Below are 25,131 nucleotides of genomic sequence, written 5' to 3' on the forward strand. Positions count from 1 at the left end.
GAACTGCTCCTAACTGTGGGGAAATATACAAGTGTGTGTGTAGTATACACCCCCTTTAGAAAGGTAATTAATCCTTGATGCCCCCTAGATATCAAAGAGTATTCATCACACCATAGGGGCACAAATAAGGTAGAAGGGGTGGATAGTCTCTATGGAGTCCCCTATCTCACCCCTATACACGCTTACTCCTACCTACCGACGGGGGGTTTGACGCCGTAACTGTTTGGGCGCCCCCGTTCCACGTCTGCTTGCCCTTAATGCACCCTACCTCAAGGTGAATGAATACTAAATAGTTTTTCAGAATTCATAAATAACTCAAAAAAAGACTTACAATTACACATCCTGCAGTCCAGATAAGGCAATTACCAATATATTGCAGAATGGTTACAACTTATAATCGTAACGTCTTCCCTTGAAAAAATGAATCTCTGACTAACATTCATGGATCAGATTAAATGCAAATATTGTACAAACTGCACGAGAAATGCACAAAAAGGACTTAAATAACTAATCCTCAATGCATTCTAAATACCAAATGAGTATAAATAACACATTGTGGGCAGAATAGGGTGGAAGGGGAGACACTCTCTATGGGGTCCCTATCTCACCCTATACATACTCACTCCTACCTACCAACGGAGGGTTTGACGCCGTAACTGTTTTGGGCGCCCCCGTTCCACGTCGGCTTTCCCTTAATGCACCCTGCCTCAAAGGTGAATAAATACTAAGCAGTTTTTCAGAAATTACACATTCAAAGAGATGGACCTGTACATATACATCCTGCAGTTCAGATAAAATATTTACTAATATATTGCAGAGTGGTTACATCTGATAATCAAGATGCCATCTTTTGAAAAAAATGGTGAGATAAATTTCTGATTATCATAACATATCGTACAAATTGCACAAAAAAAAAGTGTACAAGGAGAAGGAAATATAGATACAGTTACTTCCCTTCAAATGATCGTTTCCTATATCGCCTCGACGCGTTTCCCCTTCTTATAGATATAAGGATCATCAGGAGGCCAAAGTTCCAGCTGTCAGATGTGGTGATCCATGGCTGTGTGCCCTGGTCACAGGAAGTTCAGGGTTTAAAAACCGGCGCCAATATATCACATGGGGCCGCCAACCAATAACAATCCCTGGCTATCTCATCTCTAACACTATTACTGTGCATGTCACCCATACTCTAGCCAATAAGTGGCCTGATCCCATGAGTGCACGCAGGCGCAAGGAAGTTGCGTGCACTTTCAAGGGAACCGGCAGCTAAGATTAGTACCGCCCTTGTTTCTAAGTCACCACTCCCGACCTCAAGCTCTCAGAACCGCCCACCATCAGAGCCACAGTGGGGCAACGCCTACAGGGCATATACGTCCCAATCGCAGATGTCAGATGTAAAGCCCGGAAGTAAAGGGGTTGTACCTATAAACAAGTCTGCCGGTACCACAGATACTGCTTACAATGACATCCCATTGCGGCGCCCAGTCAAATCCCCCGGGCAAAATGACGTAACCGCGCATGCGCACTGATCTACCGATATTAAAAGAACACGCCCAATGCGGCCTCCTATCTTGGCGCCCAATCACAAATGGCATCCCAATGCGGCGCCCAGTTAAATCCCCCCGGACAGGGTGACGCAACCGCACATGCGCACTGATCTACCGGCATTACATTGCAGAGTACGCCCAATTCGTCCTCCTAACATAGCACCCAATCAACTCACGCAAGGGGCGTGTAAAAATCAACCCATCCCCTTCTCAAAGATAGATTCCAGCCGCACATGTATACCAGTCTGCCGGCGTCATTGAATACGCCCACATTTACCTCTCCACACGGCATCCAATCAATCCATGCGGGTGGGAGGCACATTATTCAATGGGTGTGTATATTCTGACCCATTCATACACATTACCCATAGTAATGGCTCATCTCTGTCCACTAAAAGCATCGCAAAGGAACAACACCACCACGCATGCACGCTAGCACCATGGTATCAAAGACGCATCATACTACATCATTTAAATGAGTCCCCACGGGTTAAATGAAGCCAAGGGGAGGGGGGCCGACACAATAGAGGGGAGGGAGGGAGGAAGAGGAGAGATGAGAGGGAGGAAGCAGAGGGCATTTAAGAGAGGAGGTATTAAATTGCCAAATATAGAGACAAAATATTGTAACCAGGAATGAAAACACACCTAAAAGGTAAAAGTGTGTAAACAATTGCCCGTAAATCCCCATTCACGGGGCAATGACGGGTAGGGTATAGTAATCGAGACAATATCTTTTTATAAATGTTAGTAAGTTAATGACCAATTGGAAACAAAGAGATAATATAGATGTAAATTTTAGAACTATAGAAATGGAGAATATGTCAATCTATCATTAAGGCCTAGTGGAACTTGCGTTTTTAAAGAATAAATCCACCTGCATTCTCTCTGCAAGATAATCTTATCCAGGTTGCCACCCCTGGGGCTAGGTTTGACCACTTCAACAATGATGAAAGAGATAGATCTACTATCACCCTGGTGGAATTCCCAAACGTGTCGGGCCAGTGGAGTGTCTCTCTTATGTTTTATATACCCTAGGTGTTCCCCGACACGTCTGCGTAGCTCCCTTGTAGTCTTACCTACATAATTTAAGGGGCAACTGCAAGTGGCCATATAGACCACCCCGCTTGTTTTACAATTCGAGAAATCCCTAATGGAATATCTTTTCCCGGTGCTAGCACTGCAAAAACTTTTTGATGTACCAATCCAATTACAATATTTACAGTCGCCACATTGGAAACAACCTATGGGTCTTCTATCCAGTTGGCAGTTTTCTTGTTCCGTGTGTTTTCACCGGCTGTTGTTGTAGACAGAGGTTCCGGTTGTTCCGGGTTTTGCTCTCTCTCTACTTGTGGGTGGATGTCCTCCTTCAGCTTTTGCACTAAACTGGCTATATTTGGTTATCCAGGGGGTGTATATGCTAGGAGGGAGGAGCTACACTTTTGAGTAGTACTTTGTGTGTCCTCCGGAGGCAGAAGCTATACACCCAATGTCTGGGTCTCCAATAGGAACGATAAAGAAAGAACGTTATTTCTTTTTTTATTTTTTTTTTTTTAAATTGTGAAAAGTTTATTCAGTGGGTCATTTATTATTCAACCCCTCAAACCACCAGAATTCTGTTTGGTTCCCCTAAAGTATTAAGAAGTATTTCAGGCACAAAGAACAATGAGCTTCACATGTTTGGATTAATTATCTCTTTTTCCAGCCTTTTCTGACTAATTAAGACCCTCCCCAAACTTGTGAACAGCACTCATACTTGGTCAACATGGGAAAGACAAAAGCAGCATTTCAAGGCCATCAGAGACAAGATCGTGGAGGGTCACAAGGCTGGCAAGGGGTACAAAACCCTTTCCAAGGAGTGGGGCCTACCTGTCTCCACTGTTGGGAGCATCATCCGGAAGTGGAAGGCTTATGGAACTACTGTTAGCCTTCCACGGCCTGGACAGCCTTTGAAAGTTTCCACCCGTGCCGAGGCCAGGCTTGTCCGAAGAGTCAAGGCTAACCCAAGGACAACAAGGAAGGAGCTCCGGGAAGATCTCATGGCAGTGGGGACATTGGTTTCAGTCAATACCATAAGTAACGTACTCCACCGCAATGGTCTCCGTTCCAGACGAGCCCGTAAGGTACCTTTACTTTCAAAGAGTCATGTCAAGGCTCGTCTACAGTTTGCTCATGATCACTTGGAGGACTCTGAGACAGACTGGTTCAAGGTTCTCTGGTCTGATGAGACCAAGATCGAGATCTTTGGTGCCAACCACACACGTGACGTTTGGAGACTGGATGGCACTGCATACGACCCCAAGAATACCATCCCTACAGTCAAGCATGGTGGTGGCAGCATCATGCTGTGGGGCTGTTTCTCAGCCAAGGGGCCTGGCCATCTGGTCCGCATCCATGGGAAGATGGATAGCATGGCCTACCTGGAGATTTAGGCCAAGAACCTCCGCTCCTCCATCAAGGACTTTAAGATGGGTCGTCATTTCATCTTCCAACAAGACAACGACCCAAAGCACAAAGCCAAGAAAACCAAGGCCTGGTTCAAGAGGGAAAAAATCAAGGTGTTGCAGTGGCCTAGTCAGTCTCCTGACCTTAACCCAATTGAAAACTTGTGGAAAGAGCTCAAGATTAAAGTCCACATGAGACACCCAAAGAACCTAGATAACTTGGAGAAGATCTGCATGGAGGAGTGGGCCAAGATAACTCCAGAGACCTGTGCCGGCCTGATCAGGTCTTATAAAAGACGATTATTAGCTGTAATTGCAAACAAGGGTTATTCCACAAAATATTAAACCTAGGGGTTGAATAATAATTGACCCACACTTATGTTGAAAATGTATTAAAATTTAACTGAGCAACATAACTTGTTGGTTTGTAAGATTATGCATCTGTTAATAAATCCTGCTCTTGTTTGAAGTTTGCAGACTAACTTATTTGCATCTTATCAAACCTGCTAAATCTGCAGGGGGTTGAATACTACTTGTAGGCACTGTATATACACATACATATTGTGAGGCAAATCCCGGGATATGAAGATGAATTATGACTCCAGTCATAATCTCTCATCACTCCCTGGCAGTGCCCCCTCCCTTCTTGTTCTCAATGTCCAGCATCTGTGAAGGTGTTACACCTCCATGGCCATGTCCTGTGATATGGAAATGAGGTGGTGTGGGAACAATGGACACAGGATGACTCCCTGCCGTCACCCTGTAACAAGAGTTGTATCTCATTAGCAAGGCTATGGAAATAGCCAGACAGAACGACTCCAGTAAAAAATGGTTCATATCTCGCAAGCCATATTTCCGATAAATATGGCAACCATAAAAATGGTGTCTCCGCATGCGGGCGATGCCGGCACACCCTTTTTATGGGAGCAGGACATTGGGAAATGCCCCAGGCGTGATATCAGCCAATGGGGAACTGGCAGACAGGTCATGAGCCCCCTCGTTCTGTAGCTAAATTCATAACTGTCACAATGAGAGCATTGGCGTCTGCCTACGACGCTCCCAGGCAAAGTTATGGCCAATATCCCCTTTGCTGGATAATTCTGATCCATGCAGGGGGAGTGGCAGTGCTTCCCTGTGAGGTCACTAAGGTAGGAGGGGACCTGGATCTGCCCAGGTTGATAACCCTACTTCGGCCATTTTCCAGTGTTCTTCTGCTCGGGGGCCTGGTTGGGAAAGACCTGTGAGGGAGTTCCTGGAAACCTGGTCTACAGCGCCCCCATGGCCAGACGCAACAAGGTAACTGCTGGAACTGTGTATGCCTGTTTGTAACCCATGCTTTGATTGTAACTGTACTCTGACATAACTGTATATTCTGTAGATTCCCTATTGTATATATTGTAGTTCTAGTGTGCTTTAGGCTGATTAAATTATATAATTAATCTTGGGCTGTTCTGTTATCTCGATCTTGAATCCCACGTCTGTGTGTTCGGCTAATAGTTACCGTAAATCGGTTGGTGGCAGCGAATTGTGCCAAGGATTATTGTGGGGAGGCCAGTGAGATTCGGGGAGATTTTATATATTCCGCCCGCGGAGGTCGGGGGAATATATACCTTACTCTCACCGGGGACCCTTCAATAATCGGCATAAGTAGTATAGCGGCCTCCTTGCTTATTGTCGGGCAATTCCATAATTGGCCTGACTATAAGAGGGGCGCTAGAGAGCGCGTCACGTGCTCTGTCTGTCGGTCGGGAGGTATAAAGGAGGGGTGACCCCCACTTGTTACCCCCCGATTGTGACGTACTGGTAGCCAGCGCGGGGGATTTCTGAGTGACCCCCCCGGTGGTTTGTGACATATTGGTGGCATAGCGGTGGGATCGAGATAATAGTGTGTGTGAGTGTGAGACCCATACTCCCAGACACTAAAGACTGCCTGCAGCAGCTGTGGCTGCTGGGGTCTTCAGACTAGCTCAACACTAGAGTGTCAGAGTGCAGATACTGTAAGGTGTGTGGAGGCATCAGGTGTCAGTTCTGTGTCAGTGACCAAAAGTCTGCAAGAATGGCTGATGGCACCAGGAGCAGAGCTATGCAACTGGCCAATGCTAAGGCAGGAGCCGAAGAGAGGGAGGACGGTGCTGTGGACAGCAATGAGGAGGTTGCCCACGAGTCCTCCAGGAGCTCGACGCCAGAAAACCGTTCTGCCGAGGACATTGCGCAACCTGGCACTGCTGGACAAGATGAGGAGGAGCTCACCCAAGGTTCCTCAACGAGCCAGATGCCAGCCCTCCGCTCTGAAAGGGACAGTGAATCGCCTAGCTCTGCAGCGTGCCGCAGATCACCACGTGCCATTCCACCGAGCCTGGGAGGCTCGGATAGCCTTCTTCAAATGGCTATGGCCCTTCTCCAGGCTGGAGACCAGAAGGGCTACAAGGAACTCCTGGCAGAGCGCAGGGCAGAGCGGCAGGCAGCGCGTGACGCTGAGGCTGCGGAGCGGCACGCAGAGCGTGAGGCTGCGGAGCGAGAGCGGCAGGCAGCGCGTGAAGAGCGAGAGCGACAGGCAGACCGTGACTACCAGCTGCAGCTAGCTCAGCTCCGGCCCTCATCAGCCACACGTGACCTTCGAGACACCAAACTTCCAAAGGTCCGTGTTGAGGACTTCCCAGTGCTGGAGAAGGATGGAGACTTGGACTCTTTCTTGACTGCTTTTGAACGGACTTGCTTGCAGCACCATCTGGACAAGGAGCAGTGGGCCAAATACCTGACCCCCCGTTTAAGGGGTAAGGCCCTGGATATCCTTGGGGACTTGCCTGCTGAGGCAGATCAGGGCTACGACACCATCAAGCGGGCCCTGATCCAACAGTACAACCTCACCCCAGAGTCCTACCGCAAGAAGTTCCGGAGCCTACAGAAGGGACCAAAGGACTCCTGGGCTGACCACAGGCGGGCACTTGCCCGAGCTGCCGACCACTGGACCCAAGGCCTGCAGCTTTCCACCGGACCGGAGATCCTGGACTTGTTCATCACGGAGCAACTCTTGTGGAACTGCCCTGAGGATCTCCGCCAGTTCATCCGAGACCAGAAGCCAAAGGGGTCCACGGCTACAGCTGCCCTTGCCGATGACTACACCAACAACCGGGCCCCTGAGGCCAGGAGAGCGGCCACCAGCAGCACCTGGAGAGGGGGTAAGATGAATTCTGCGACTGCCCCACCTGCCCCTAGACTGCAGGGGGTGTCCCCCTCAACTCCCCTCTCCAGGCCCGTGGCGGAACCAAGACGGTGCCACCAGTGCAACCTACCTGGACACTTCAAGGCCATGTGCCCTCAGCGTCCCAAGGCCCCGGCTCCGTCCCCGTCCCAAGGGCCGCCCAAGGTGTATTGTGTGGGTGGGGGTGGTGGTAGGTCCCTGGACAGCTTCCAACCTGTCACCGTCGGCCGGTCTGTGACCATAGGACTGCGAGACAGCGCCTCGGAGGTGACTCTGGTGCGGCCTGAGATGGTGTCCCCCCAAGACTTGATCCCTGGAAAAACCCTCGCTGTCTCCGGGATTGGAGGCATTGACCCGGCGCTGCCTGTTGCTGACATTTATGTGGACTGGGGCGCAGGGCGAGGGGTGAGGGAGGTGGGGGTAACTGATCGGATCCCTGCAAACGTGCTACTTGGGACAGATTTGGGGCAGATAACCTCCCAGTTTGGGCCCCCCCCAAGGGCTGAACCTTCAGCCCGTACTGACATGACTCCTAACAATGTTAATGTGTTATCTATGAATGATGTAAGGGAGGAGGGAGTGAACTCTGATATTTCTGCTTGCACAGACACCATAGACACACACACAGCTGCAGCTGTGACAGGGGAGGGGGTCAGAGAAAGGTGTGACAATGCCTCTACAAGTAATCAGCCTGTGAGCTGGGATCTGTTGCCCTCTGCAGGGATAAGCAGAGAGCAGGGTGCTGCAGGGGGAGGACCAGTGTGTGGGGTGGGGGCTACCACAGCAAATGTGGGGTCCCCAGAGATTTCACAGCGGGGTTCTGTTGCTGCAGGAGGGGAACAGGCAGGTGAGATTGGGGCCGGTCCAGGAGTGGAAGTGCTCCCAGGTAAGATCTCTGTGCATGGTTCCCCCACAACCGGGGTGTCAGGAAGCCAGGTAGGTCTGCCTGAACCGGCGACTTGGTCAGGAACGGAGGAGGAGCAGGCACGACCCACGGTCGCAGCGGCTGTGGCCGCTGTCACCCGCAGTGGGAGTGCTGGAAGCCAAGGGGCCTCCCGGAGGTCCGATAGCTCTTCCCCTTCTGACCAAGTGGCAGCCGAGTCAGGTGGAGGCCAGGACACAGGTCCCGGGGTACTGACTGAAGATGTGACAGTCTCGTCGATTCTGGCCACATCTAGTCAGGGGTTTCAGGCAGCGTTAGAAGCTGACGACAGCCTGAAAGCTCTTAAGGAGCAGGCGGCACAGCCTCCCTCGGACTCGGACCCGGAGCGAGTGGTCTGGGACCAAGGACGGCTGTACCGGGCCACGGTCCAGCAGGGTTCACCGGAGGCGTGGCCCAGGGACCGACAGTTGGTGGTACCCTATCCGTTCCGGACGGAGTTGTTGCGGATCGCACATGAGATTCCGATGGCCGGACACCTAGGGATCGCTAAGACCAAGGCCAGGTTAAACCAGCATTTCTACTGGCCAAAAATGGGGGCCGATGTGGCTGCCTACTGCCGTTCGTGTGAAACCTGTCAGAGAGTGGGGAAGGCGGGGCCACGCCCCAAATCCCCACTGGTATCTCTGCCAATCATCGATGAGCCTTTCAGGAGGGTGGCTGTGGATCTGGTCGGCCCGCTGGCCATCCCCAGCAGCTCCGGGAAACGCTTCATACTGACGGTAGTGGACTATGCCACCCGGTACCCAGAAGCAGTGGCCTTGTCGTCCATTCGGGCTGACAAGGTGGCCACCGCATTGCTGGAGATTTTCTCCCGAGTGGGTTTTCCCCAGGAAATGCTCACTGACCGGGGGACCCAATTCATGTCCCAGCTGATGGAGGCCCTCTGTAAGCAAGTCCAGGTGTGACATCTGGTGGCCAGCCCGTACCATCCACAGACTAATGGCCTGTGCGAGCGGTTCAATGGCACCTTAAAGCAGATGCTTAAGATGTTGGTCGACTCCCATGGGCGTGACTGGGAGCGGTATCTCCCACACCTGTTATTTGCTTACCGGGAGGTTCCACAGGCCTCAACAGGATTCTCACCGTTTGAGCTCCTGTACGGGCGACGTGTGCGGGGCCCCCTGGCTCTGGTGAAAGAGGCTTGGGAAGGGGATTTGGCCACCCCTGGAGTGTCGGTTATCGAGTATGTCATGCGCTTCCGGGACAAAATGCAGGCCTTGACGCAACTGGTACACGACAATATGGCTCAAGCCCAGGCCGATCAGAAGCGTTGGTACGACCAGAACGCTTGTGAGAGGACCTACCAAGTGGGTCAAAAGGTGTGGGTACTGGTCCCCGTACCACAGGACAAGCTTCAGGCAGCCTGGGAAGGCCCATACCTCGTGTACCAGCGGCTCAACCCTGTAACGTACCTGGTCACCCTGGACCCTGCCCGTGGAAGGCGGAAGCCCTTCCATGTGAACATGATGAAGGCACATCATGAGCGGGAGGCATGTGCGCTCCCCGTGTGCAACCTGCCCGAGGAGGGAGAAGCGGAAACCCTCTTGGATATGCTAGCCCAGGTTAGGGCAGGCGGATCCATTGAGGATGTGGAGGTTGGCCACCAGCTCTTGGAAGACCAACGGTCCCAGCTGTGGGCCACCCTCCTCCCCTTCCGGGGGTTGTTTACCAACCAGCCCGGAAGGACTGACTTGGCTGTCCATCACGTGGACACTGGGGATCATCCCCCGATCCGGCGTTCAGCATATCGGGTCTCCCTGGAGGTGCAGCAACACATGCGCCAGGAGATTGACGAGATGCTGAAGCTGGGGGTGATCCAGGCATCCAACAGCGCTTGGGCCTCGCCTGTAGTCCTCGTCCCTAAGAAGGACCGAACCACTCGGTTCTGCGTGGACTACAGGGGGCTCAATGCGGTCACGGTCGCCGATGCGTACCCAATGCCACGCATCGATGACCTGCTCGATCAGTTGGCCGGGGCTCAGTACCTGACCATCATGGATCTGAGCCGGGGATATTGGCAGATCCCCCTGACTCGCAAGGCCAGGGAACGCTCTGCCTTTATTACCCCATTTGGACTGTACGAGTCCACGGTGATGCCATTCGGGATGAGGAATGCCCCTGCCACTTTCCAGCGGATGGTCAACACCCTGCTCAAGGGACTTGAAGGGTACGCGGCCGCGTACCTGGATGACATTGCCGTCTTCAGTCCCACCTGGGAGGACCACCTAGAGCATCTAGCACAGGTGCTCAGGCGGATCCACCGGGCAGGTTTGACCATCAAGCCGGGAAAGTGTCAGCTGGCCATGAGAGAGGTCCAGTACCTCGGTCACCGGGTAGGTGGGAGAACACTGAAGCCCGAGCCTGAGAAAGTGGAAGCCATCGCATCCTGGCCCACCCCCAGGACCAAGAAGCAGGTGATGTCCTTCTTGGGGACCGCTGGGTACTATAGGAGGTTTGTTCCATGCTATAGTAGCCTGGCAAAGCCCTTGACGGACCTCACCAAGAAGAAGCTGCCCTCTGCAGTCGATTGGACAATGGACTGCGAGACAGCCTTCCGGGCCCTAAAGGACGCCCTGTCCAGCCCGCCCGTGCTACAGGCAGCCGACTTCACGCGGCCGTTTGTAGTACAGACCGACGCCAGTGACTTCGGCCTCGGTGCGGTGCTCAGCCAGGTGGACTCTGCGAGCCAAGAGCACCCAGTCTTGTACCTGAGCAGGAAGCTGTTACCAAGGGAAGTTGCCTATTCCACGATGGAGAAGGAGTGCCTGGCCATAGTGTGGGCCCTGCAGCGTCTGCAACCCTATCTATACGGGCGCCACTTCATCGTGGAGACGGACCACAATCCCCTCAGCTGGTTGCACACCGTCTCTGGGACGAATGGGCGATTGTTGCGATGGAGCCTTGCGCTCCAGCAATACAACTTCACCATTCGCCACAAAAGGGGCCGTGACCACGGTAACGCAGACGGGCTGTCCCGACAAGGAGAGGTCGCGGACGGGCGCACGGGGGAACACCGGAGTGTGCTGCCCCCTAGCGCCCTCAAAAGGGGGGAGGTGTGAGGCAAATCCCGGGATATGAAGATGAATTATGACTCCAGTCATAATCTCTCATCACTCCCTGGCAGTGCCCCCTCCCTTCTTGTTCTCAATGTCCAGCATCTGTGAAGGTGTTACACCTCCATGGCCATGTCCTGTGATATGGAAATGAGGTGGTGTGGGAACAATGGACACAGGATGACTCCCTGCCGTCACCCTGTAACAAGAGTTGTATCTCATTAGCAAGGCTATGGAAATAGCCAGACAGAACGACTCCAGTAAAAAATGGTTCATATCTCGCAAGCCATATTTCCGATAAATATGGCAACCATAAAAATGGTGTCTCCGCATGCGGGCGATGCCGGCACACCCTTTTTATGGGAGCAGGACATTGGGAAATGCCCCAGGCGTGATATCAGCCAATGGGGAACTGGCAGACAGGTCATGAGCCCCCTCGTTCTGTAGCTAAATTCATAACTGTCACAATGAGAGCATTGGCGTCTGCCTACGACGCTCCCAGGCAAAGTTATGGCCAATATCCCCTTTGCTGGATAATTCTGATCCATGCAGGGGGAGTGGCAGTGCTTCCCTGTGAGGTCACTAAGGTAGGAGGGGACCTGGATCTGCCCAGGTTGATAACCCTACTTCGGCCATTTTCCAGTGTTCTTCTGCTCGGGGGCCTGGTTGGGAAAGACCTGTGAGGGAGTTCCTGGAAACCTGGTCTACAGCGCCCCCCTGTGGCCAGACGCAACAAGGTAACTGCTGGAACTGTGTATGCCTGTTTGTAACCCATGCTTTGATTGTAACTGTACTCTGACATAACTGTATATTCTGTAGATTCCCTATTGTATATATTGTAGTTCTAGTGTGCTTTAGGCTGATTAAATTATATAATTAATCTTGGGCTGTTCTGTTATCTCGATCTTGAATCCCACGTCTGTGTGTTCGGCTAATAGTTACCGTAAATCGGTTGGTGGCAGCGAATTGTGCCAAGGATTATTGTGGGGAGGCCAGTGAGATTCGGGGAGATTTTATATATTCCGCCCGCGGAGGTCGGGGGAATATATACCTTACTCTCACCGGGGACCCTTCAATAATCGGCATAAGTAGTATAGCGGCCTCCTTGCTTATTGTCGGGCAATTCCATAATTGGCCTGACTATAAGAGGGGCGCTAGAGAGCGCGTCACGTGCTCTGTCTGTCGGTCGGGAGGTATAAAGGAGGGGTGACCCCCACTTGTTACCCCCCGATTGTGACGTACTGGTAGCCAGCGCGGGGGATTTCTGAGTGACCCCCCGGTGGTTTGTGACACATATATATACACATACATATACACATTACATATACACATACATTACATATACACATATACATATTACACACACACACACACACACACACACACACACACACACACACACACACACATATATTATATACACATACATACACTAAAAAAAAAATAGTTTGAATCACCTCTTTTCCCCAAATCTCATAAAAGTATAAGGAAGTGAAGGTGCTGTCAACAACCCCCTTGTTGAAGCTATGATCGTATTATATCATTAAATGCATTGCCTTAACACTAGAAGTCCCAGAAATTTCGAACTCCATAGGGTTCCAATGGTAGAAAAGTTAAAATGACCCCTCTCTGGGACTTCTAGTGTTAAAAGGTGTTTTATCTGTTTGGTGATTTGTACAAGTAAAATATATCTTTGTACCGTGTTAGCCAGTAGAGATAAAAAAATTGTTTAAAAGAACAGAGAGTTCTCAGTGGTTGATACCTTTTAATGGCTAACTGAAAAGATGGTAATAATTGCAAGCTTTCGAGACTACTCAGGTCTCTTCATCAGGCATGTATGCACTTTGTTGCGTACACACAGGGTTAATAGTTGGGACTAGCCCAGAAAAAGAGGAGCTACATGAGCATACTCCTTGTAGTAAGTCAGATAGGGTTCAGCTTTGATAAATGAAAGACCTAAGGTCTAAACTACTCAAAGACTCATGTAAATGGCACCCAAGTAGTTTAGACCTTAGGTCTTTCATTTATCAAAGCTGAAACCCTATGCAAAGTGTGCAAGAAGGAAGATCACTACACATCAGATAGTACGTCCTAAAGGAACAGACGTTGGCAGGTTGGATTCCAGGCAGGAAGACTAGCAGAGACTAAAGAAAAGTATGAGATACTTAATCTAGGTAAGGAAGGCCTAATAAAAAAGGGAAAAGAACAGTACTAAGGTGAGCAGCAAGAGGAGGTCCTTGATTCAGGCCAGGGAGGCCACTGAACTTTGTACAAGGCCAAGGAGGCCTGATTAAAAGGGAATTGAGCGAAAGAAAAGAATTCCTTATCCAGAATAAAACAGGACTTCAGTGAATGATTGTCTATATTGGAGAGGAAGCTATGGTCGTCAAATTGGGACACGAGTCTCCTGTCCCCCCTCCTGCCGCTGTTCGCCATCATCCTTTCTTGATTGATGTGATGACGCTACAGTCATCATCCTCGTTGCTCTTTCAAATCTCGCGCCTGTGCAGTCATGTCCGCTCACGCAGGCGGAGTTCGCTCTGCCATATTGTGGGCAGAGCAGAAATCAGCTGCCCTCGCTCGTGCCGGTGAGCTACATGCGCAGACGCAAGATTATGGTCTGCGCTGTCCATGACCTCACCAGCGTCATCCTCATACCTGACCCAATTCTCACGCCTGCGCATTTAGCTCACCAGCGCACACCAGGGCAGCTATGTTTTCTGCTCTGCCCGCGACATGGCAGAGCGAACTGTGCCTGCGCGAGCGGACATGACTGCACAGGCGCAAGATTTGAAAGAGCAACGAGGATAATGACGGAGGAGTCATCGCGTCAATCAATAAAGGATGACGGCGATCAGCGGCAGGAGGGGAGACAGGAGCCGAAAATGAGCCCGCCCATCTGAGCCACACAGGTAATTAGCATACCTAACGGCCAAATTTTATAAAGTTATTTTTGGGGTCTGCAACGGGAGTCAGGGCCAAGGTGCACCTTCATAGAATGCAGCCCAGGAGCTGCAGAAGGGGAGACTTTTAGTTTAATAGTGAAAAACCTGGTGACAGGTCAAGCATACTCAAGAATCCCCAAAATCCTACAAAGGCTTAATATCGGGGAAACAGGGTAATTAAAAACAAATAATATTTGAGCACCACATTATGGTGTTTGTCCACCTCTGACACCCTTTCTCCATCATCATGTTTGACCCCCAGTAAAATAAAGTTTATACTCACCTCCGATGGCTGCACTGTTCCAGCGGTGTCAGCAATCGCTCCTGGGAGCTTACATGACATTGTGCACAATCAGCGCCAGCTTCACTCTCTCCGCTGTCGGACTAATCCAATATCAAGAGGATTGATCCAGGATCAAGAGCTACGTCAGAGCTGCGGCTGCCGCTCACATTCTCTTGTAGTTTGATACGTCTGAGGGTGGGGGGAGAAGCCGGCGCTGATTGTGCGCAGGGCCTGTGTAACCGAACAATTTCACGTGAGCCCCCTGGGGGCATACATGGTGATTAAGAAGGGGGGGGGGTTGTCCAAGTAGTGGTCAACGGGGGGAAAAAACAAAAAAAAAAAAAAAAAAAAAAAAACCACACACACACACACACACACACACACACACACACACACACAGCCCTATACAAGTTTAGTATCACCAGAATCATTACGGTGCTGAAGAATGATACTGCAGGGTCATTTTTAGCATATGATAGTACATCTGCATAGCGAAAGCATCGGAGAAGTGCCCCATAAAAGGAACATATTGCTGTGTACATGTTCCATCTTTTGCCACTTTTAATCGATCAGGGTTCGGAAACACTGGAGGGGTTAAAAAGGGACATTATTATTCTTTGTGCCTCTTCCGAAGAGTGAAAGCCGCTGCTAAATGACAGCGAGGGTACATCAGGAAAACTGCTGTCCTCTGGCACCTTACCAGCTTGATATGCAGCAGATCTGTACAGAGCCGGCGGCTGTCAGTGACAAGGCGTGCATACAGCTGCCACCCACAGTGCTGTAATCACAGAGCGGTGACTGCAGCCGCTCCACGCACGACCCCATGACTGAACGTTGGCAGCTCCCGGACTAAATAGTATTTACCAGGAGAAAATAAACTTCAGTAAGGCAGCCTAAGAGCATTGTACTATCCACCTAGAAGAGCAACTTTATATCTGCAGCTAAAACGTTTTGTGTTTTGTTTTTTCCCCCCAGGGGTGATTCAAAAGTTTCCCTCCCATGTCATTAGTATTTGGTACCATTTTTGGATCTCCTTCCACAAGCTTCTCACCATAGTTGGTGGAATTTGGACCGATTCCTCCTGACAGATCTGGTGTAACTGAGCCATGTTTGGAGGCAGTCATGCTCGCACCAGCCTGTTCAGCTTTGCCCATACATTTTCAATAGGATGAGATCAGGGCTTTGTGATGGCCACTCCAAAACATTAACTTTGTTATTCTTAAGCCACTGTGTAACCAGTTTGGCAGTAGCTTTGTGTCATTGTCCATTTGGAAGACCCATTTTCACCCAAGCTTTAAGTTCCTGGCTGATGTCTTGAGATGTTCTTCAGTATGGCCACATAATCTTCTTTCCTCATGATGCCGTCTATTTTGTGAAGTGCACCAGTCCCTCCTGCAGCAAAACAACCCCACAACAGGATACTGCTGCCCCGTGTTTCACAGTTGGGATGGTATTCTTAGGCTTCAAAGCTTCTCCCTTTTTCCTCCAAACGTAATGACGGTCATTATGGTCAAACAGTTCAATTGTAGTTTCGTCAGACCACAGGGCACGTCTCCAAAAATTAAGGTCTTTGTTCCTGTGTGCATTTGCAAACATTAATCTGTCTTTTGTTTTTTTTTTGGAGTAATGGCTTCTTCCTGGCAGAGTGGTCTTTCAGCTCATGTTAATACAGTACTCATTTCACTGTGGATAATGACACAATCTTACCAGCTTCCGCCAGCATCTTCACAAGGTCTTTTGCTTTTGTTCTTGGGTTGATCTGCACATGTCTGACCAAAGCACATTCATCTCTGGTACACAGAGCCAATCTCCTTGCTGAGCGGTATGATGGCCGGACATTCCCATCTTATTTGTACTTGTGTATAATTGTTTGTGCAGATGAATGAGGCACCTTCAGGTATCTGGAAATTACACCCAAGGATGAACAAGACTTGTGCAAGTCCACAATTCTCTTTGAGACCTTGACTGATTTCTTTTGACTTTCCCATAATGCTACACAAGGAAGCAGCGTGCTTCAGGTGTGTAATAAAATACATCCACACGGGTGTCTCTAACTCAGATGTTGCCGATAAACCAATCAGAAGCTTCCGAAGACATCATATGGGCTGTCTCATTGTTTAAAGGCATAGTATTCTTAGTGTATGTAAATTTTTAGCTATGCAGAAAGTAACATTTTTTCCACTATAAGGCTATGTGCACACACAGCGCTTTTTTGACGCTGCGTTTTTTGGCCACAAAAAAACCGCACCCGCGTTTTTGGCTGCGTTTTGCTGCTTTTTTCATCATTGCGTTTTTACAATGCATTGCATGGGTGAAAAACGCAATAAAGCGCAGGAAAGAATTGACATGTCCATTTTTTTTTTTTAGCTAAAAAACGCAGCAAATAAAAAAAAAAAAAATTGTGTGCGGACAGCAAAAATAAAAAGTCATAGACTTTGCCTTGGGAAGCAAAGTCCTGCAGTTGTGAGCCCAAAGACGCTGCGAAAAATACGCAAAAAAAACCCACCCAGTGCGCACATAGCCTAAGACGCACTTTTTTTCCCCAAAATTTTTGGGGAAAGTGGGAGGTGGCCTTATAGTCCAATGGCTGCGGTGAAGGGGTGGTGGTGGAGCGGGTCATCGGCGGCACTGCATCCTCCCGCCCATCATTTCTCAGCGCTGAAGCCGGTGCTGACAGGTGGGCGGGATGATGGGCAGGGGGGTGCGCGCATGCTAAACAGCGATCACCCCTGGCAACTATAGCCTTGAGTGATCATGTCTGGCTATATTCACTGCCCCCCGCGCATCATCAGCGCGCGGTGCAGTGAATAAGTATACACACCGCCAACTGATCCCTTCAGCATCGCAATGTCCTCCTGTCTGCCGGCCCGCTGAGGTGTGTGGAGAGCGATGCGCAAAGCGATTATGTCATCGCTGTGCATACGGCTCCACAGAGGTCAGCGGTGCTGCTGCTGGCACAGACAGGAAGACGAGTGATGCTGCGTGGAGTGAAGAAAGAGGAGTATAGACATTTATTTTTATACTAGCTGTACTACCCCGGCTTCGCCCGGGTTAATAACTGCTGTTAACAAAATAGAATGTATTAACAATAATGTATTCTGCACACAAAAACCACAAAACAAATAGATAGAAATGTAATTATTAAATTGTTGCCTATATTAACCAATCAGAGCTCAGATTAATTAACTGTAGCAAAATAGAAGCTAAGCTGTGATTGGTTGCTATTGGCAGCCTGATAAATCGCCAGGCAACAGAAAGCCCTCCCCCTGACAGTATATATTAGCTCACACATACACATATAGACAGGTCATGTGACTGACAGCTGCCGTATTTCCTATGTGGTACATTTGTTGTTCTTGTAGTTTGGCTGCTTATTAATCAGATTTTTATTTGTGAAGGATAATACTAGACTTGTGTGTGTTTAGGGAGATTATGTGGTGAGGTTGGTGTATGTGTGGTGAGATGTGTGCTGAGGGTGGTAAATGTGTTCAAGCACGTGGTAGTGTGTGGCGCATTTTGTGTGTGTGTTCATATCCCCGAGTGTGGTGAGTATCCCATGTCGGGGCCCCACCTTAGCACCTGTACGGTATATACTCTTTGGCGCCATCGCTCTCATTCTTTATGTCCTCCTTGTTCACATCTGGCAGCTGTCAATTTGCCCCCAACACTTTTCGTTTCACTTTTTCCCCATTATGTAGATAGGGGCAAAATTGATTGGTAAATTGGAACGCGCGGGGTTAAAATTTTGCCTCACAACATAGCACCCAGCGCTGCCCGGGATAGTAACTGTCTCTCTGTTTCTCTCGCATTCTCCGTCTGTCTCACTCTCTCTCTTTGTCAGTCAGTCTCTTTCCCTGTCAGTCAGTCTCTTTGTCTGTGTCCATCTCTTTGTGTCTGTCTCTTACCTTGTCTATGTCTGTTTCTTACCCTGTCTGTGTCTGTCTCTTTCCCTGGCTGCATTGTGATACGCCAACATTCCATATAAGGGCGTGGCTGCGCATTCTTCTGAAGTTCTGGCTGCACTGTGGCTCAGAGCTCCATTCGCTTTAACGGAGGCAGGATTTTTGGCAAATAACTGTAAAGAGCGGGGTTAAAATTTCCCCTCGAAACATAGCCTATGACGCTCTCGGGGTCCAGAAGTTTGAGTGCACAAAATTTTGTGGCTGTAGCTGCGACGGTGCAGATGCCAATCCCGGATATACACACACCGCTTTATATATTAGATGTGCCACAAGATACGGGCCATATACAGGGATGGGGGCACACACACACACACACACACACATACAGATAAATATTATATATATATATATATATATATATATATATATATATATATATATATATATATATATATATATATATATATATATATATATATATATATATATATATATATATATAGATAGATAGATAGATAGATAGATAGATAGATAGATAGATAGATAGATAGATAGATCTAGTCATATACAAGGCAGGAGGATCGGATCATTACCAGGATGGGGTACCTTAGTAGAGAATTTGAGGACATTACCCCCATAACAGTGTCAGCAGCAGATCCTCGACCCGTTAGTGTGTCATGACCACATTTTTTGCTTAAAATTTTATTTTTCTATTTTCCTCCTCTAAAACCAGGGTTCGTCTTATGGTCCGAAAAATACAGTAATAAAAATGCCTTAAAACATTCTCGCTCACTATTCTGGCATTTGGCAAATATAAATAATTTTGTTTCTTAATTGACCTAAAACAGGAAAGATGTATAGAGTGCGGAGGGAAACCTGCAGATGTGTCTGTATAGAGAGCAGAGGTAAAACCTGCAGATGTGTATATATAGAGAGCGGAGGGAAAAACCTGCAGATGTGTCTGTATAGAGAGCGGAGGGAAAAACCTGCAGACGTGTCTGTATAGAGAGCGGAGGGAAAAACCTGCAGATATGTATTTTTAGTGTATGTAAACTTCTGGCTTCAACTGAGAGAGAGATATAGATTGTACACACACAACAATGTTTGACATGATTGAATTTTGATTCTATGTCATATGATCCTTTATTTTGTATTCAATAAGTCATAGTTTGGGCTAGCTCTCCAATCTTTCTTTTCTCTGGTATCACTTGCTGGGCTGTTTAATGCAGTTTGAAAAAAAAGCACTTTTCTCTGCTGCAGATTTAGCAGTTCTCTAACAGATTCTCTTCAAATGATTAAATATGGGGGAAACAAAGTTGTTTTTGTAAGAATAGATAGATATTAAAGTGTTAGTGGATGCTCCTCTTCTAATGTCTGTGTATTTGTACTGACCTTTCCGCTTTAGGAAGTTGAGTGACTTGAAGAAGGAGGCAGCTGCTCCGTTTGGTCCGGGGAGTTTTGGATCCACTTCCCCCATGAGCTCAGCGAACTCCGTCCCGGGCAGATCTATCAACCTGGTGATGTTACTGACCAACAGCTCGGTAAATAAGTCCGGATTCTCGTGTCGGAGCTTTTCCACAAAGAAGTCTGGGTTGTAGATAACTGGCTGGCTCCGTAGGAAGGCATCATTACAGATTACTATGTTGCACAGCGACTCACTGGAGGGGGGAGGGAAAAAAAAATAAAATAAAAAAAAAAAAAAAAAAAGTCTTTATACAACAAATATTTTCATTGATAAACCCGTTTACCAGTAAATATCAATATCACATTGCCAAGAATGCAACATTTGTCACCCCCTCCCATCAGATGTTCCCAGCACCGACTGGATGTTTTTGGTTGTGGAGCGGAACAGCACAGCTCTGTCAACAGCAAAATGTTCCCCACTGATCACATTTGCCGGTACCGGAAATGACTCATCAGCCGGGGGGGGTAATGGTTGTTGTACCCCCACCGGCGGATATTGATGACCTGACGCAAAGATTGGCCATCAATATAAATAATAAAATAAATAAAAAAAAAAACCAAACACACCACTGGACAATCCCTTTAACTACCGAATAAAGGAGAGGATTATCAGCTCACCCTAACCCTTGGAAAATCTATTGCTCGGATGCTGTAGTGCCAGACAGGGAATTGTAAAAGATAAAGAGACCCAGCAAACGATCTTCTAGAAATCCAACATTTTTATTGTTCAATAATTAAAATCATAGAAATGGTAGTACAAAAAAAAACAACAAAAAACAGTAAGCCATTGATATCAAAAACAGACGCGTTTCGGAAGTTATTCCTCAGTCATTGTTCTTCTCCTGTACCTGTCTGTGCCTTGTATCGTTCACGATTGTTGTACTTAGCTACTTTTGCCCCTTTTCATATGTAAAAAGCGCCATGGAATTAATGGTGCTATAATAAATAACATAGCTTTAGGCCCTGTGAGCAAAATTACGCAGGCTCTGAAAGGTTTCCGCACCGCGGGTAAAAAAAAAAAAAAAAAAAAAAAAAAAAAAACGCCCCGAAATCCGCATGCGTCTTTCCGCAGGTTGGTACATGTGTTTTAATGCATTCAATGCAATAAAGCGCATAAAAAAAAAAAGGGAGGGGGGGGACGGACGGACGGACAGACAATCAATAGAGGACAGATCAATCAATAGATAAGAGTCCCTGTGAGGACACACTGCAGTTCTCGCGAGCAGTAGTGTGTTCACATTACCGATCGTGAGAGATGACCTGTAATTACCTCTGCAGTCTCATTACAAGGCTGCATTGAGTATGTGTCCGTCGCGGCTGGATGCAAGCGTCGTGGGACCTCGGTGGATTACGCCGGAGCTGTATGTTGGGAGGGGTAATAAAGTGGTGAAAGAGGGGGCTTTTTTGTCTTATTTAAAACTAGCTGTAGTACCCAGGCATTGCCCGGGATAGTAACTAACTATCTCTCTTCGAGTGTGTATGTCCAGGGCTGTCTCCGTCCAGGGCTGTCTCCGTCTGTGTGTCTGTGTCTTTTTCTGTCTCTCTCTATCCGTCTCCCCATCTTATTACCTCACACATAAGCTTCTTATACTAACCGTTTATTTTGTTCCTATAGCAACCACTGACAGTTGCTATTAATAGCCCGTATCTCCCAGCTCCATTCAGATTAATGGAGGCAGGATTTTTGAGACTAACTGTAAAGCGCGGGGCTAAATTTTCCCGTCCAAACAGTCTATGACGTTCCCTGAGTCACATGAGGCGTTTGTGCAAAATTTCGTGATTGTAAATGCGACGGTGCGTATTCCTTCAGCGGACATACACACATACACTCAGCTTTATAGATTAGATAAAGGATTTTTCGGTGTGTGCGTGTTTATTCACCTTACTTACGGGTTAAATATGTAAGCTGTCTCATAGACACTGCCATGATTAAGCCAAGACTTAGTAGCAGCGATCCGCTGCAATTAAACTCCTTATTACCTGGATTGCCACCGCATCACGGCAATCTGGAAGAGCCGGGGACACTCCAGGACTGTTGCATAATGGAGGAGACAGTCCAGGGGCAGCTGCGGGCTGATATTCTCGGCTGCGGGAGGGGGGTGGGGAATTAACCCTGGCCCTCGCTCTCCCCAGCCTGAGACTACCGGGCCGCCGCTGTGTGCTTACGTCGGCTGGACGGTAAAAATACGGCAGAGCCCGCGTTTTTGTTTTTTTTTTTAACTTTATTTTTAGATGTACATTTGATTTCTATGTGTATTCTATACGTCTGTGTCTGTGTGTCTGTGATGTGTGTGTGTTTACTCTCTGCTCCGCTTCCTCTTCCTGTCATAATGACATCACATCCCTGCAAAATGCAGGGTAGTGATGAACATTTTGTCACAAAAATTGCAAAATAGCGCGAGAATAACGCAGGAAAACGCAATGAAATGCACAGAATTTGCTGCCTGCGTTATTCCCTGCCGGACTTAGTGATTACATTGCAGTCAATGGAGTGAAATGCCGCAGCTATCTGCGAAAAAGAAGTGACATGCAATTGTTTTTGCTGCGGGAATCCCGCAGCAAAACCTGCAGCTGCCAAGATCCGCATAGTGCGCAATTTTTTTCCCCCATAGGATTTGCTGGTGAATCACTGCAGAGATGTTATGAACACTTTCTGCAGCGATACATGCAGCAAATCCGCGGGAAATTCCAAATTCCATCTAGTGCACACAAGGCCTAATAATTTTCCTGCATTTTCTCACCCACCTCACAAAAAAAAAAAAAAAAAAAAATTCAACAACTCTTTTCCACCTGCATGTTAAAAAAAATTTGATTTAGCAAACTAATCCTGTCCTTTTCACACTTTCAGCAAGTGGTGTAATCTGGCTGGCTTCACTGCAGCACTTACAATCTTGGAAAAAGCTTGTAACCACTGTGCACGCTGGGCCACTGTACAGTGGGTACGGAAAGTATTCAGACCCCTTTACATTTTTCACTGTGTCATTGCAGCCATTTGGTAAAATTCAAAAAAGTTCATTTTTTTTCATTAACCCCTTCACGACCGCGGGCCGTAAAATTACGTCCTATTTTAACGTGACTTAACGACCAGGGACGTAATTTTACGGCCTAAACTTCATTTGATTGCCGTGGCCATAGCAACGGCTTTCAAATGATGTCCCCTGCTGTTTCTTACAGCAGGGGACCTTTGCTTGACCCCAGGGGGGGTGGCATCGCCACCCCCTATCGACGATCGATGTGATTGGCTGTTCAAATCTGAACCGCCAACCACATCGATCGCACTAATTTCGGCAAAAATAATGCCCGAATTAGTGTGATCCTGTGAGATCCAGCTATGAGATGCCGCAGCTGCTGCAGCATATCATAGGTGGACCTCAAACATGCCGCCCCCAGCCCCTGCAGCACTGATTGGAGCGATCGTGCTATGACGCGCAATCGCTCCAATCAGTGTGCAGTGGGGCGGTCTGATCTGCCGGTGGCCGCCCTCCCCAGGCCTGTGCTGCTCTGGGGACCCTCCCCCAACATGGCTGCAGCGTGGAGTGGCTGGTACTTTTGGTACCACGCCACCGCTGCTGCCGCCGCAGACGCCGCCTCTGCTGTCACCGCGCCAGCTCCAAAGGTAAGTATTGCGCTCCGGCGATGGCCCCTGCGCGCTCCCGTGAAGGCCCCTGCGCGCTCCCGTGAAGGCCCCTGCCCGTGCCCCCCCAGATCTGCCCCCCTACGCCCCGATCTGCCCCCCCTACGCCCCGATCTGCCCCCCGGCATCCCGATCTGCTCCCCACGCGATCTGCCTGCCTCCTCTGTCATCTCTATTCTGCTTCCAAGGTTCCTTCCTTCTGCCTTTGCTTCTCCGCCCCCTCTGCTCTCCCTCTAACCCCCCCCATCTGCCCCCCCTCTGCCCCCCCCTCTCCCCATCCCCCCCTGCCCCCCCCCCCCCGACGTCCTCTTACCTGCCTTCACGGGTCGTCCGAGGTCTTCACTGGCCCGATCACATCTGCCTCCATCGCTGGGTCCTTCTGCTGATCTGTCCAACGTCCTGCCTGCTGCTGGTGTAAAGCTGTCTATCTCACTGCCTTCTTGTTCCTCTGCAACTCTTCTGGTCAGTGATCCTCTTGGTACTGTGAGTATAACTTTTTTTTTTTTTTTTTTTCTTGTATCCTGTCCATTTTTACACTTCATCTGTCCGTGCGTCCCGCCAAGCGCTGATCAGGGATGCAGATAACGGATCGGCATCCCTGCTCAATTTTTGGCGTGACTTTTTTCCGTATTCGCGACGCTTTTTGTATCGCGTCCGACCGTGCGTCCCGCCGAGCGCTGATCAGGGATGCAGATAACGGATCGGCATCCCTGCTCAATTTTTGGCGTGACTTTTTTCCGTATTCGCGACGCTTTTTGTATCGCATCCGTCCGTGCGTCCCGCCGAGCGCTGATCAGGGATGCAGATAACGGATCGGCATCCCTGCTCAATTTTTGGCGTGACTTTTTTCCGTATTCGCGACAATTTTTGTATGGCATCCGTCTGTGCGTCCCGCCGAGCGCTGATCAGGGATGCACATAACATATCTGCATCCATGGTCAATTTTTGGCGTGACTTTTTTTTTTACGTATCCCCGACGCTATTTTTATCGCATCCGACCGTGCGTCCTGCAGCGGCCGATCAGTGCACTGCGTCTGTGCGTTTGAAAAGTCAAATGGCGCTCCTTCTCTTCTGAGCCCCGCCATGCGCCCAAACAATTACTTTCCACCACATATGAGGTATCTGCGTACTCAGGAGAAAATGCACAATACGTTTTATGGTGCATTTTTTCCTGATAGCCTTGTGAAAAAAAAAGCTACCTAGTTGAAGCAACCGTTTTGTGGTAAAAAAAAAAAATTTTTCTTTTCACGGCTCAACGCTATAAACTTCTGTGAAGCCCCCAGGTGTTCAAAGTGCTCACCAAACATCTAGAAAAATTATTTGAGGGCTCTAGTTTCCAAAATGGTGTCACTTGTGGGGGAGCTCCACTGTTTAGGCACCACAGGGGGTCTCCAAACGTGACATGGCGTCCGCTAATGATTCCAACCAATTTTGCTGTCAAATGGCGCTCCTTCTCTTCTGAGCCCCGCCATGCGCCCAAACAATTACTTTCCACCACATATGAGGTATCTGCGTACTCAGGAGAAAATGCACAATACATTTTATGTTGCATTTTTTCCCCGATACCCTTGTGAAAAAAAAAGCTACCTAGTTGAAGCAACAGTTTTGTGGTAAAAAAAAATAATTTTTCTTTTCACGGCTCAACGTTATAAACTTCTGTGAAGCCCCCAGGTGTTCAAAGTGCTCATCAAACATCTAGAAAAAATATTTGAGGGCT

At 48.7% G+C, this 25,131-nt stretch overlaps 1 protein-coding gene across 1 annotated transcript in view; it reads right to left on the bottom strand.

Moving 5' to 3' along the window:
- Window positions 1-25,131, bottom strand: part of ARHGAP19 (Rho GTPase activating protein 19) — a 119,637-nt gene that overhangs the window by 78,765 nt on the left and 15,741 nt on the right. Inside the window, exon 2 of the mRNA XM_075348379.1 lies at window positions 19,709-19,974. Coding sequence (XP_075204494.1) covers window positions 19,709-19,974 — 266 coding nt within the window. The remainder of the gene's footprint in view (window positions 1-19,708; window positions 19,975-25,131) is intronic.

This window comes from Anomaloglossus baeobatrachus, chromosome 5, assembly GCF_048569485.1.
Source record: "Anomaloglossus baeobatrachus isolate aAnoBae1 chromosome 5, aAnoBae1.hap1, whole genome shotgun sequence".
NCBI lineage: Eukaryota > Metazoa > Chordata > Amphibia > Anura > Aromobatidae > Anomaloglossus > Anomaloglossus baeobatrachus.